Genomic DNA, 14,585 nt, shown 5'->3' with positions numbered 1-14,585 from the left:
TTGTATTATGGAGAGTATGAACAATCTCAAATTTGGCGCAATTCTGATATGTTAGATAACAAAAGTAATGTTTACAATTTGCTGAAGTAAAACAGATCTTTTGAATGAAATATTAAATGATGAGAGCTTAGAGATCAGATTTACGACTCAACAGCCAACAATGTTTTAATTTTTGCAGATTAATCTATATAATAGTATATGTTTATGTCGGTAGTAGCATACCCATGATGACTGGGGTCTAGCTGTTACATTACCATTCCTATTTCCAAACAATCTTATAAATGTCCATCTTCTACCAAGCTTATTTATTTAAAGTGAATAAAACCCAATATCATTGTTTATACTACATAGTTTCTTTCTGAACAAATCAAAGAATGTAGCTATTTAGTCCACACAGAACACCTAATTAGTATTAATCCTCACAGAAATTGCAAACTTGACTTAGAGAAGCCAACTCCATGCAACAAGATTGATAAATAAAAAATAAACAAATTAACAAACATGATGACTGGGGTCTAGCTGTTACATTACCATTCCTATTTCCAAACAATCTTATAAATGTCCATCTTCTACCAAGCTTATTTATTTAAAGTGAATAAAACCCAATATCATTGTTTATACTACATAGTTTCTTTCTGAACAAATCAAAGAATGTAGCTATTTAGTCCACACAGAACACCTAATTAGTATTAATCCTCACAGAAATTGCAAACTTGACTTAGAGAAGCCAACTCCATGCAACAAGATTGATAAATAAAAAATAAACAAATTAACAAATTGAATTAATTACATAGCGGCTTTATGAGATGGTTCGATTTACATAGCGATTTTGTTTAAGTGAATTTAGCCCAATATGATTGTTTCTAATACACATTTCCACTCTAAAAATACAAAGAGTATTTGCTATAGTGAAGAACCAGAAAATACACCTAGACAATTTTTCTTGAAACACAAGCAACATTTATGGAAGTGTCTAAATAAGAATGAAACGAGAAATAAGCATGCGAGGCCTACATTCCAGCCTCAATCAACTATGCAGCTGTGAAATATTATAATAGTTTTTCTATTTAGTCCACTCGGCACACCTAATTAATATCAATCCTCGCAGAATTTGCAGACTTGACTTGGAGAAACCAAATCCGTGCAACAAGATTAAAATGTGAAAAAAAAATAGTAACACATTGAAAACACGACAAAGTAAATACTGATTAATTATTTCCCTGGAAGCACTACTAAACATAGAAAATGGTAACATGCCATTCATGAGCAGTGAGTACTTGTAAATTACTGCAACCAGATCAATAAGAAGTGATTCGGGGTTATAGTTCTAGCAGTTTTCTCGTACTTTTGGTGATGCTGGGACAGTGAACGATATATTGTGATGATGAGTTCTCCCTTGCGGCTGCGAAATAATCCTCGATGAATTCTTCGTGATGAGCCATGTTGGTGAGCTTCAACTCTTGGAGGGTCTTCAATTCTGTCAAACCACTGGTAGTCCTCAACTTGTTGCACATCCTAATCTCAAGCTCTCTGAGTTTCGGCATCGCTCCGAGCCCGATTTCCAGGATTTCCAGATTAGGCAGGCTCCAAATCTGCAGAACCAGCAACTCTGGGAAGTGGTTTTTGTGGAATACCATGTGAGTTCCCATGTAGGCATTGGAGAGCAATGAGAGAGACTTTAGGCCTTTAAGCTTCGTTAGCATTGGGATATGGTCATCATCAAGTTCAGAAGCAGACAAGGTGATCTCGGTGAGGCTTTGTGGGAGGTCACTCAATACAAATTGGTTTTCCAGCTTTCCCAACAAGTAGAGGTTGGTGAGGCTTGTTAGGCCGGACAGAGACTTCAGCTTTAGCTCCTGAGGCTCTCCGTTCTCGCTTATCGACCTCAGGCTCAGAGATCTGAGGTTGGTCAGTTGCGCTATCCCTTTTCCCAACCGCTTATGCTGCTTCGGTGGCAATTGTGATATCGTCACTCCCAATTTTTGGAGGTTCGGTAGCTTGTTAAGCCGTCTCGACAAAGCACTGCCTTCATGGTCGAGAAATACACCGCTCAGAGTCTGCAGGTTTCTCATGGAGCTAGAGCTGAGGTTTGGTATGTGCTTGATGCGGCAATTTTCGCTGAGGTAAAGGTGTTGAAGCGACTTAAGTTTCCAGATGGAGGGAGGGAGGGTCTGCACGTAGGTGTACTTCAAATCCAGTGTCTGAAGCTGCGACAGCTTGCCTATCGAGTCCGGGATTATCTCGATGAAAGTCCACCTCAATCCCAGATACGTCAGCTTCTTGAGCTTCCCGATGGTGCGCGGCAACTGAGGCCTGAACACGCCCTCGAGGTCGAGCACCTGAAGCTCTCGAAACTGCCTATGGCTGCTGGCTATGCCCTTGAGTAGGAAGTTGCCAATGTCCGCGTTGGGCTTGTTTCCGTCATTGGTGTCGAAGAACATGATGGCGCGTGGATACTTCTCCTCTTTGAGGATCACGTTGGAGTTGAGTCCGTGGACGCTGCGGGCGGCGCAGGTCTCCTGGTCCTCGAAGCGGTACGCCAGCTGGCGATTATGGCTCGCGAAGAGGGACCACGACCTGGCTTTGGCGGCCTTGTTTCTGGTGTCCTTCACCCAAATCTCTCTCATGGTGCTCGGGAAACGGCACGTCTTGATTTGGCCGTTGCGCTTTCTCTCCACCACCTGAATCATGTTGTGTTCGACCAGATCTTCAAGACGCTCCTTTGCCTCCTTGCCGCTCTTGACCGACCCAGATGCCTCCCACAGAGCCAGCAGCCTCCTTGCCGGGATGTGCACGTCGGTCGGGAACAACTCGGAGTAAGAGAAGCATTTCCCGAGATCGGGCTTGGACTGAAAATCATCTTTATTGACATCCCAGTTGGTGGACCATTGATTATGAGCGATGTGGTCGCGGTCGAGAACCTTTGTTAGCTCTGCTTCCTTGAGCTCCTTCCCAAACAGAAAATACCCGAGATGCATGATGGCAACGGGAAGACCTCCAGCTCTTGCCACCACTCTCTTCGCCAGCGATTTAGTCTTTGAATCAGAGTCCGAAGGGAATTGCACCAGCTGGGTGAAGAACTCCCAGCTCTCCTCTTCCGTCCTCAGCCGCATCCGGTGAGTCAGTCTGGGATTTGCATGCTCGGAAACCTCCTTTGACTTTGTCGTCACGATAACAACGGACTTGCTTTTTACGGGAAACGCTGGTTTCAGCGTGTCCCAAGCTTGCTTCGATGGAAGATCATCGAGGACCACGAGGGAGGGTTGGGTGGTCAAGAAACTCCGTATCTCGCTGCTCCACAATGCTTTGTCTCTGGGGCGCAGCTGCGTTGGCAAGATCTTCTCGCCAACCGCGGTCAGCAGGCCTGCCACGCGGGAGGTAGAGTCCATTTCGGAAAACCTGACGATGTAGACATTTTTGTTGAAGCGGTTCGAGATGGAGGAGTGGTTCACGACTTCCTTGGCCAGTGCCGTCTTGCCTATCCCTTGCATTCCCACGATGGACACGACCGTGGGTTCGTCGGTGCCGCCGTCCTCGTTGGAGAGCGAGATGAGGAACGAGACGAGCTTGTGAACGTCCTCGTCGATTCCCACGGGGGAGCAAGAGTCCTTCGTCACCTTGATGCTGCAAACTCGGGCCATCTTTTGAAGCAGGTCGACGGCCGTGGAGATCCTTTCCATTTCTCTCATCTTCCACGCGGCGCCACAGTTTCTCAATTGGTCGTCGATCTCGATGGCCGTATTCTTCAGAAGATCAAAGCAAGCCTTTCTCGCGTACACCGCCCCTTCCTCCGCCTTCTCCTCCTTCAGAGCCTTCTCGAGGCTCTCCAGAGACTCGCGCATCCGCGAAACTGTGAGCCGGAGATCCGACTCAGCCGGGATCTTGTTAAGCTCCCTCTGGATCGCGGCCAGGACGGCCGTGACATCTCTGCCGCCGGCGCCGCGCTGGAACCGCCGCCGGACGTGGCTCTTCGACTCGCGCCGCTGAAACTCGATGCCGTACCAGGCCTTGGCTCTCAGAAGGTCCGAGAACCGGGTTTCGAAGAAGGCGATCCTCCTCCTGATCTTGCTCTTCGCTCTCCAGTTGCGCCAGCCGAGCGAGATTGGATACCTCACCGTCCTCTCCTCGGCCTCGGTGGCCTCGAAGATGGAGCTCTGAGCCTCATTGATTTCCGCGAGTGCCTCCTCGCCCCACGCCCTCTCGATCTCGCTCTCTAACCTCACGAACCGCAGATCCTTCACGAGAGCGACCACGAGCTTGACCTTTATCACCGCCAGCCTAACCTCCTCAGCCAGCCTCCCGCGGATCCCCGTCCCCTTGAGGCCCTCCAGAGCCTGGCCCATCTTCTCGTCGAACTTGACTTTCGTGGCAAGAAAAGTGTTGTTCGAAGCCCTCTCCACCGACCGCTCCTGCAAGCTCCAAACCCTCTCCCTCGTCTGCTCCAGCAACTCGCACAGCTTCCTGATCAGTTGCTGCTGATTCCGCACGTGCTTCTCGACCTCCACCGCGGCTCTCTTCACCTCCACCCAGTTGTCGATCGTCGCAAACAGGTCGGCCAAAGCCACCCAATGCGTGATGAACTTGTTGCTTCGGTTGTTTGACAAGTACTCGAAGTTCTTCACGGCGTCCTTTGCCGGAGCAGACACGTACCGGGCTTTCTTGTCCCAGTCCTGCACGTCTATCCCCCTCAGAGACTGCGCTATTCCTTCAAGGCTGTTCAGCTCCGACACTCCGATCTGATTTGAAGCCACCACTCTGATCTTCTCCACCGATTCCTTCACCGCCGCAATGTCCGCCGAAATCGCGTCCAGAAACCTGCATTGCCTCTTCACCCACTTGCATCTCCGCTCAGAGTACTTGAGCAACTTGTTGCTCAAGTACATCAACACAGCCAGGAATGCCAACAGAGCCAAAAGTAACCAGGTCGTTAGTGCTTTCTCATTCATGGCTTAATACCAAGTTTGTAGTGTGCCATATGCATATGTATTCTGCTCTAATTATAATCATCATCTGGTGTGAACGATATTCATGTCAACCATTGACAAAACTGATTTAAAGAGTTGTTTATTTCACTCAGTTGGCTCTTCTATTTGTTTATTCCACCAGTCTAGTTGTCTATACTTTTATCTCTACATTAATATCACACACACACACACACACATATTTATATATATTATATATATATATATATATATATACACATCGTAGTCCACGTTCTATTTATTTGTTTAAAGTTTAAACAGAGCAGTATGCGCAATGTCTTTTACTGTGTACTACGTAGTACACATGACGTGTGTAGACAGTCGTAATATAATATTTTGAAGAGTTCCAGCCGCGCTTCAGAACTAACATGTCTATGTTTAAAATATATACTTCTTTTAGTGGTAATTTAAAGAAACGATATTAAGTTTATAATAGAATACCGTCAACGAAACACGATGAGTTAATAGAGATCGTGAGTTTCTCAAATCCCCATGCAAAATTTATTTCTTGGGATAAAAATCTCCGAACTAAAAGATAATAAGAATTCATTATGACCGTGATCCACGGTCTAAATTAGTAGTAATCTAAAGCTGCATATTATCTAGGGATGACAACGGATAGAGTTTGAGTAGCGTTTTACAAAATTAGACCTTACTCACTAATTTTTTTTTAAATCATATCCTACTCATATCCATATATTTTTATTAGGCCCGAGTCTGGTTAAAACTTTAACGAGTACAGGTTAATCCATGGTTATTTTTTTTTACCTATTTAATATTAGATTTATTAATAAAAAGTAAACAAATCTAATAAAATACTTAAATAAAAATAAAGAAATTTAAAAAATACTTAAATTATTAAATACGTACACTAAAATTTGCTTAAAATTCATAAATATAATAATAATTTCAAGCGGATAGGATATGAGTACTTGAAAATCATATCTTACTTATACCCGTATAATTTTTATTGGGTAATACTCGCATCTTACCCATTACTCATTTATTCAGGTAAGAGTTTACTTGTGGTGGGTAGGGTCTGGCAGGTACGTGAGTACACGAGTAAAATTGTCATCCCTAATATTATCCAAAAGATTCCTGACTTTATTTTATTTTATAAATTACGGTAAATCCCTCTATATATATTATATATATCTTTTTCAAATAATATTTATTGTTAAAAGGAACCTACCACGTACGCAAGAGCTATTGATTATGCACCCTTAGAAAATGCAATTAATTAATTGAGTAATTAAGCTACCAAAATTTGAAGATTTGCTAAATAGTCAATTTTTCATAAATTTTAAATAAATAGGCATTTTGTTGACGTGACATTATTTGGACGTTTATAGCATTCCACTTATGTCATTGCATTCTGATGGTTATTTACAATCATTAACGAATATTCACAACTATTAATTTTTTTTTTTTTTTTTTTTTTTTGCTTTGTTAATAAAATTTTGCGGCTATTTACTTAAATTTACTAAAAGTTGGCTATACAACAAAACTTAGTTTTTAGATTTTCATAGAAACAAAAACGCAAGCTGTTAATTTTCCTATTATCAATTCCTTCTCGTATAAAACAGCACTTAATATTACCTTAATCTTGGTTTAACATCATAGTTGACTTTTTGACATTGTTTATTCTATCTCATCTCTGATTATATCACTAAAGAAATCCCAACTAACGAACTCCGATACACGTCGATTTGTTTATTATAAAGAATTAAAAATGAAATAGAGGATAAAACCAGGTTTTACAACGTTGACCTGTTTCATTAATTTTCCATCTCTCCCTAGACTCCCACCCTTCCTAACCAATTGCGAAAGTGAAAGCCATCGTGGATTGTAGTTGTCACTTTTGTCAAGATACAGCTGTCTTATAAAATAACTAGAGTAGAAACAAAAACGCAAGCTGTTAATTTTCCTATTATCGATTCCTTCTCGTATAAAACAACACTTAATATTACATTAATCTTGGTTTAACATCTGACTTTTTGACATTGTTTATTCTATCTCGTCTCTGATTATATCACTAAAGAAAGCCCAACTAACGAACTCCAATATACGTCGATTTGATTATTATAAAGAATTAAAAATGAAATAGACGATAAACCAGGTTTTACAACGTTGACCTGTTCCATTAATTTTCCATCTCTCCCTAGACTCCCCACCCTTCCTAACCAAGAAAAACGAACCAATAACTGATGATAATAACTAGCTATAACAACACTCTGTAATAAGTAAAGAAGATGATGCATATATTTTCGGAGAAGTTGAGGGACTTGTTGAGCAAATGGGAGATCCGGGGTATGGTGCTGGCGAGTCTTGCGTTCCAAGCGATCCTGATTGTGGTGGGAAATTGGAGGAAGACATCGCCGCAAACGTGGTTCAAGTTTGCGGTGTGGTCTTCGTATTTGTCGGCAGAATGGGTGGCTATGGTGGCGCTGGGAGTGTTGTCCGGTGCGGGAGACGCTGAGGAGGGCATTACAAAACCCGAGCACACGATAACTGCGTTCTGGGCGCCTTTTCTCCTCTTACACCTCGGCGGGCCCGACACCATCACCGCGTATTCCCTCGAAGATAACGAGCTCTGGTGGAGGCATTTCGTCTCCCTCATAGTCCAGGTTAGTCGCACAAGTTGGGATCATCTTATTTTATTGTAGTTTTTAAAGATCCAAAATTTCCAAATTCGTCCTGCCCAATTGGCTAAAGATTCACTCTCAGTTACAAATTGTGTTTTTGATTTTTTATATAATTTTTTTTAACCTAAAGAATTAACTTCTAAAAATTTATTTACCGAGAGAATAAAAAAGTATTTTTTCTTAGATAGATTTAGGTAAAAAAAAAAAACGAAATATTATGTTGGTTAATTTTTCTTAACCTAGCTTAAATTAACCTAAAACTCACCTTCGCCTGTGGTTAGTTGGTCCTTATTTAGTTTGTCCTAAGTCACTTTTTTATATGTAATAACTTCCTAGTTTGTTTTCTCTTTTATTAGCTTGTTCCCTCCATTATTCACATAATTAAATTGACTATTGTAAAAAAATTATTATCACTAATTATACAAAACATTTCAAGGAAAATACAATTCAAAATTTCGTACGTTAAATTTTGGCTCATCATACATAAAATCATTTATATTTGCCTGCTACAATTTACTTTTTAACACTTGGTCCCTTCGAGTCGTGATTTTATGGTTAGAGCTCATGTAGCCCCCTCATGAGCGATTTGTAAAAAAGTGCATGAGAAGATTGTATTCGAATCCTGTTTTCTAATTTTGATTAGTGAAATCTGTAGAGACAAAGTAGACATAAATATTAAACCGCCATAATATACATCCAAGTCTCCGTTATTAATTTGTGTGACAGGTCACAGTGGCATTCTACATTGTGCTACGGGCTTGGACCGGAGCGTACGCGCTTAACTACCTGGCGGTCCCAGTTTTTGTGGCCGGGTTTCTTAAGATTAGTGAGCGGATATGGGTTCAGAGGCGGGCGAGTAGCAAATACTTCAGGAAGTCCATGCTAAGCGTGCCCGAACCGGGGCCCAACTACGCTCGCCACATGGCAGAGTACCACTGCAGAAGGCTCGAGGGCTTCGAGGTTCTGTCCACCAAGATGTTCGAAGCCCCAAAACCCAACGAGCACGTCGTGAGCGCTGTCCCAGCCACCGGGGACGACCTCCGTGGCGAGGACTATCTGAGTAATGCGAAGAGCTTCTTCGACGTCTTTAAGCAGCTCTTTGCGGATCTCATCCTCAGCCTCAACGACATGGAGAACAGCCGGTTCTTCTTCCAGTCCAGCGCATTCGATGCCGTCTTCAAGGTCATCGAGATCGAGCTCGGCTTCGTCTATGATGTCTTCTACACAAAATCTGCGGTGATCTTCTCTGTCCCGGGTGGCTTCGTCCGTCTCGTCAGCTTCTCGTCCACACTCGTTGCGTTTCTGTTCTTCATCGGCGTCGAAAAGACGCCTTACGAGGGGCTTGACGTGGGTATTACATATCTCTTGCTCGTCGGAGCTATCGCCCTCGAGATCTACGCCTTGGCTTTGGTGGTGTGCTCGGACAGAGCTATGCTGTGGCTGAGCGGCCGCAACAATGGACCAGCGGTTTTTCTGTACGAGGCGGTGTCGAAAGTGTGCCCACCGAAGCGGGAGAGGTGGTCGAACAGGATCGCGCAGTTCAACCTGATAAACCTCTGCAGCGAGAGCAAGCCGACGAAGTGGAAGTACCTCCAGAAGGGAATCTGCATGTACGACGTGATGGAGAAGAGACGGTACAAGGACAGGCCGAGAATCCCGATGGAGCTGAAGGAGCTGATCTACACACGGCTGAAAAGTAGGTCGATGCGGTTCGACCCGGGGTTCAGTGGCTCCGGCGAGGTCTGGAGCCAGAGGGTTGAATCGGTGCTGAAGGAGAAGAAGCTGCAATGGAGCGTGGACGGGTCGGAGTTCGACCAGAGCGTCCTTCTGTGGCATATCGCCACCGACCTCTGCTACCACAGCGGGGACAGCCAGGCCAGCGTGGTGGCGAAGGAGAACAGCAAGCTTCTGTCGGAGTACATGATGTATTTAATGGCGATGAAGCCGGCGATGCTGCCGGAGGGGATAGGGCAGATCAGGTTACAGGACACGAGAGCCGAGGGGGACGAGTTCTTCAGGGGTCGGTATCGGAAGAAGGACGCTCGGGCGGCTCTGATGGAGGTGAGCACGGACGTGCCTCCAGTGGAGGTGAAGGGGGACAAGAGCAAGTCGGTGCTGTTCGACGCCTGCGTGTTGGCAAAGGATTTGAGGTCTCTCGGGTGGGAGGAAGGGAAGATGTGGGAGGTGGTGAGCCACGTGTGGGTGGAGATGGTGTCGTACGCCGCCAGCCAATGCCACCGGAGCCGCCACGTGCAGCAGCTCCGGCAGGGAGGGGAGCTGCTCACGCATGTGTGGCTTCTGATGGCCCACCTCGGCATCACTAAGCAGTATCAGGTCTCCAAGGGCCATGCCAGGGCCAAGCTCGTCCTCAATTGATTGCCACTATTACCGCCTAATATCTACTTCTCGCCCATGGCTAGTGATAAATATGTCATCTTCAATATTTGTGCTTCATTTAAAATTTGTAGAAAAAAAAAATTGTTGTTAGTATAATTAATGAGTTCTTTAAAGCTTAGACACGAAGATTTTTATAATTAGAAATTATTGGAGATGATGCGAGAGTGTGAAGAATTTAATGAAGAAGTCTTTCAGCTTGTCACTATATAATATCTTATCCCCATTTTTTTTTTATCGACATATCTAAGAAATTTGCCTTTGATCGAAAGAAATATATGTTATATATATAAATCCTAGATGTAAAAATATGCCTTATTCAAAGTAAAGAAGGGACCAAAAAAAAAATCCCAAAATCAATATATTAAAATAAGAAATAAGAGAAAAAAAATTAATCGAAAATTGAGTTCAAATTCCATCGATAATACTTACTAAAGTGGATATAACCACTATAGAAGGGTCGATACTGAATAAACGAGTATCTCTTCTAGACGGAAAAAGACTTTTTTTGAAAAGAAGTTTCGGGTCGTGAGTGGGAACTTAGTTTCCGTCTGAGCATGCGCCATTGGATTGTTGTTGCATATTCAACTCTTGTTGTGGCAGCTACTGCTGTTTTCTTGGTCTACCCAATTGGTCAAGGAAGATTTTCTGACGGTATGCCTCTAGAAATCTCTGGTACTTTCAATTTCATGATTGTAAGATAGCAACGAGTTTAAATTTATGGAGCTTGAGTATAGTACCCTCAAAATAGTCAATGTTTGATTTATTTTGTGGAATAGCCAATAAACCATATGAACCTACTTAAAGAGACAATAATACCCTTAATTGACTAGCAAAACTGCCGAGATATAAAATTAAATATGTGAATCCAATTGAAATTGTTCTGCGCGCGATGATATTTAAAACACGCAACTTCATTAAATGCGAAGTAAATTGAAAGAAAATCTTCATGACGAAAACCAAATCTACACGCATATACCAATTCCCGAAAATAAATCAATTAAAATCACAATTTCATCTTCAAATATTCTGAGGACGGAAAAATAGCGATTTTGAGGAGCGGCAATCTTTGAAGTCATCAAACCCTAATATTCTTGACGAGCGGTGATTTTTTTTTTCACGAAATACATTTAAAAAAAGCAACGATTTAAGAAGAGTGTATCGGGATTCTTGTAAAATCCAAAAAGTTCGGCAAATCTAGAGTTTTTATGATGTTTATTTTGAAGAAATTGAGTATATTGTTGTTGATGTTTTGTCGCTGAAATTTTTTAAGTGTTTGTTAGTGTTTTTGTCCGGTCGTGTTTGTTTGTGTTTTTGTTCGCTAATGATTGTCAGTGTATACAGTGACGGAGTCAGTATAGGCCCAGCAGGGACTTAAGCCCCCCATCAAAATTTTTTTTTTTGCACTTTTTGCTCATTTTAAAAAAAAATTACATTTTTTTCCCTTGAAAATTTATATTTTTGGCCCAATTTTTATAAATTTTTTACAATCAAGTCTCCCCTGAATTTTTTTTTTCAAATTAGCCCCCCTAGTGGGATTTTCTGGCTCCGTCACTGAGTGTATATATTGGTTGAAAACAAGTATATTCTTAAAATGGATGGGCATGTGAAAACTTAAATGTATTAATTCGGAAGCGCGGACAAAATATCACATTACATTTTCATTAATACGTCATCTGTAATACTTAGAAAATAGTAAACCACATTGCGTTTACTTTTGACTAAGTTTCATATTAAAATGGATTTTTTTTATGAATTTAATATTATCTTATTTTGGATTTATCAGATAGGGCAACACCGTAAGGAGTGGATCCTTGTGAATGAGGGAAACCATAGATTCGACGTTACACCCAGATACAGCTGTCTTTTTTCTTTTCTTTTCTCTTTTTTTTTTTTTTTAGGGAAAAGTCACATAGACTAATTCCTTGAAGGCTTATCTTCCAAAATAGTGTCCCACAGAAAGGGAGGTACAGTGTTAGGCCACAAAATGAAGGTACTGAAGTTTAAGGCATATTTTGCAAGAAGATGAGCAGCTTGATTACAAGATCTAGGGATGTAAACGACATGAAAAGAATCGAAACAGGTTGCTGCGTCTTTGATGTCTTCCAGGAGTCGGCCTAACTCGGTCACCGGCAAGAGGCGGGAGCTGAGGAGCTTGGGCAGGATCTCACAATCCGTCTGAACGATGAGGTCCGAGATGCCAAGAGAACGCGCTGTGGAGACGCCGCGATTAATCGCTTGCGCCTCTGCCAAAGAGGGGCTGAAGCCAGCATTGCCAGGTGCAATAAAAGATTCCGCTGAGTCCGCACCGATTCCCATCTGAGGAGAAAGCCGCATCAGTGTAGAGGGCCGTGATGTTCGGGGCTGGAGGAGGCCACTGGGTGGGTCTGGCCGGGCGCGGTGGCAGAGATCGAGTGCTCGCGATAATCTTCCAGGAGGTTGAGGGCGTGATTGATGGAGGCTTCCAGCGGTTCCATGCTGACCACGCAAACATGAGGAATAAATCCAAGTCATGGCTGCTGAGGAGCTCTTTGACCCGGATCAGAAAGGCTATCATGTCGCCGTGGTAATTCGTCTTGATCATCGGCCACCAACCAGTGTGTCTTATAAAGTTGTTTATGATCAGATTCCAAAATAAAAAGTTTTTATATCTTCTATTTTCAATCTTTCGCATCGAAAACACAACTTAATATAGTTAGTATGGGTAATGTCATAGTTGACTTATAGGCTTTACTTGATGATCGACGCACGCAAACTGTTCGACGAATTGACCGTGAGGGACTTGGACTCATCCACCATGATGATCGCGGGCCTCGTGGAGTCGAGGCCTGCGATCATCATGGTGGATGAGTCCAAGTCCCTCTCGGGCAATTCGTCGAACAGTTTGCGTGCGTCGATCCTCATGGAGTCGAGGCACTTTGCCGAGGCGATCAGTCTGTTCCTCGTGATCCACGAGAAATTCTCCGAGATCGGAGCCTACACATTCGCCACCGTGATCCGAGCCTGCTCGGGCCTCGGAATCGTGACGATCGGACGGCAGATTCACTCCTGCGCGGTCAAGTCCAACGTGGTGGCCAACGCCTTCGTGGCCTGCACTCTGATCGACATGTACAGCAAGCGCAACTCCATTAAAGAAGCTCGGCTCGTGTTCTCCAGGCTGGCGGAGAAGACAACGGTGGCTTGGAACTCGATCATCGCAGCGAACGCGCTCCACGAATACAACGAGGAAGCCCTGAGCTCGTACTACGAGATGAGAGACTCGGGCGTTAAAACCAGCCATTTCACGTTCTCCATAGTCATCAAGATCTGCTCGAGGCTCGCCTTGCTGGCGCACGCCAAGCAAGCCCACGCCGACCTCGTGAGCCACGGCTACTGATTCGACCTCGTCGCCAACACCGCGCTCGTCGACTTCTACGGAAAGTGGGGCAGCGCCGAGGACGCCCGCAACGTGTTCGACAAAATGCCGCTCAAGAACGTGATCATGTGGAACGCGATGATCACCGCGTACGGCAACCACAGGCTCGGGAGCGAGGCCATCGAGCTCTTCGAGAGGATGACGAGGGAGAACAACCGGAACATCATCCCCGACCACGTCACGTTCCTCGCGGTCCTCTCGGCTTGTTCCTACTCGGGCCTCTTCGATCAAGGCTGGGCGATCTTCGAGTCGATGAGCAGAGACCACAAGATCAAGCCTCGGGCGAGGCACTACGCGTGCATGATCGAGCTGCTCGGGAGAGAAGGCTGGTTGGAAGAAGCCCACGAGATGATACTGAAAGCCCCTTTCGAGCCCACGGTCAAGATGTGGGCCGCGCTTCTCACCGCTTGCCGGGTCCACGGGGATTTGGAGCTCGGGAGAATCGCCGCCGAGAAGATCTACGGAATGGAGCCGGATAAGCTCAACGGCTATCTAGCCCTCTTGAACATATACAAGGCCACAGGAAAGGCAAAGGAAGCTTCTTCCGTGCTTCGGACTCTGAAAAGACCCATGCGGAAACCAAAAAAATCTACCGGAAACTCGAGGAACAGACGGCCGAGATCACAGAGCTCGGGTACATCCCCGAGCAAGACTCTGTGCTCGACGAACGCGAAGAACGGTCGTCGCACCAGAGCGAGAAACTTGCGATCTCGTTCGGCTTCATCAGTACTTCCGACGGGACGCCGCTGCAGATCGGGCAGGGCCATCGGATCAGCGGTGATTGCCACTCCGCGATCAAGTTGATCGCTTTGGTCGCCGGGAGAGAAATCGTTCTCAGGGACGCTAGTAGGTTTCACCATATTAAAGATGGAGATTGTTCTTGTGGAGATTATTGGTAATTTCTTTCAACAATTATACTACACCTTGTTTCATTTTACTTCTATTCTTCAGTTAGTATCATAAAGATGGGAATTGCTGTTGTGGAGATTATTGGTGACTTTCTTGTCTTTCTTTTTCAAGTACACACCTTTATTGTTAAGACTGTCCATTTAATCATAGCTCAATAATAAATAAAAATTGGCCTACTTGTTATTCAGTTGTGAGTAATTTTTATTTATTCTTTTATTGAGAGGTGATTTGAGACTTGCA

The 14,585-nt window shown here is 44.1% G+C and overlaps 2 protein-coding genes and 2 pseudogenes across 2 annotated transcripts; 3 read left to right on the top strand and 1 right to left on the bottom strand.

Annotated features, from left to right (window-relative positions):
* Positions 1-1,319: 1,319 nt before the first annotated feature.
* LOC149385684 (putative inactive disease susceptibility protein LOV1) lies at positions 1,320-4,946 on the bottom strand. The gene has a single exon (XM_089626387.1). The coding sequence runs from the start codon at positions 4,944-4,946 to the stop codon at positions 1,320-1,322; it is 3,627 nt and encodes a 1,208-aa protein (XP_089482513.1).
* A 1,998-nt stretch (positions 4,947-6,944) lies between these two features.
* LOC149385683 (uncharacterized) lies at positions 6,945-10,210 on the top strand. Its single transcript, XM_089626718.1, has 2 exons — positions 6,945-7,609; positions 8,354-10,210. Exons 1-2 carry the CDS (start codon positions 7,235-7,237, stop codon positions 10,001-10,003), a joined length of 2,025 nt encoding a protein of 674 aa, XP_089482844.1. The 5' UTR covers positions 6,945-7,234; the 3' UTR covers positions 10,004-10,210.
* A 2,548-nt stretch (positions 10,211-12,758) lies between these two features.
* On the top strand, positions 12,759-14,532 carry LOC149385682 (pentatricopeptide repeat-containing protein At5g50390, chloroplastic pseudogene; annotated as a pseudogene).
* Positions 13,482-14,532, top strand: LOC149385681 (pentatricopeptide repeat-containing protein At5g50390, chloroplastic pseudogene; annotated as a pseudogene).
* Positions 14,533-14,585: the final 53 nt, after the last annotated feature.

This window comes from Urtica dioica, chromosome 9 (genome assembly GCF_054948205.1).
Source record: "Urtica dioica subsp. dioica isolate 48M chromosome 9, U.dioica_male_clone48M_v1_H2, whole genome shotgun sequence".
In the NCBI taxonomy this organism is placed as follows: domain Eukaryota; kingdom Viridiplantae; phylum Streptophyta; class Magnoliopsida; order Rosales; family Urticaceae; genus Urtica; species Urtica dioica.
This window is presented reverse-complemented; position numbering and strand designations above follow the sequence as displayed.

Bases quoted from the DNA above. Each gene is read 5' to 3' on its own strand.
- LOC149385683 (XM_089626718.1), top strand. From the start codon at position 7,235: ATGATGCATATATTTTCGGAGAAGTTGAGGGACTTGTTGAGCAAATGG. The intron at 7,610-8,353 runs GTTAGTCGCACA...TTTGTGTGACAG, and splicing joins TCGTCTCCCTCATAGTCCAG to GTCACAGTGGCATTCTACAT.
- LOC149385684 (XM_089626387.1), bottom strand. From the start codon at position 4,946: ATGAATGAGAAAGCACTAACGACCTGGTTACTTTTGGCTCTGTTGGCA.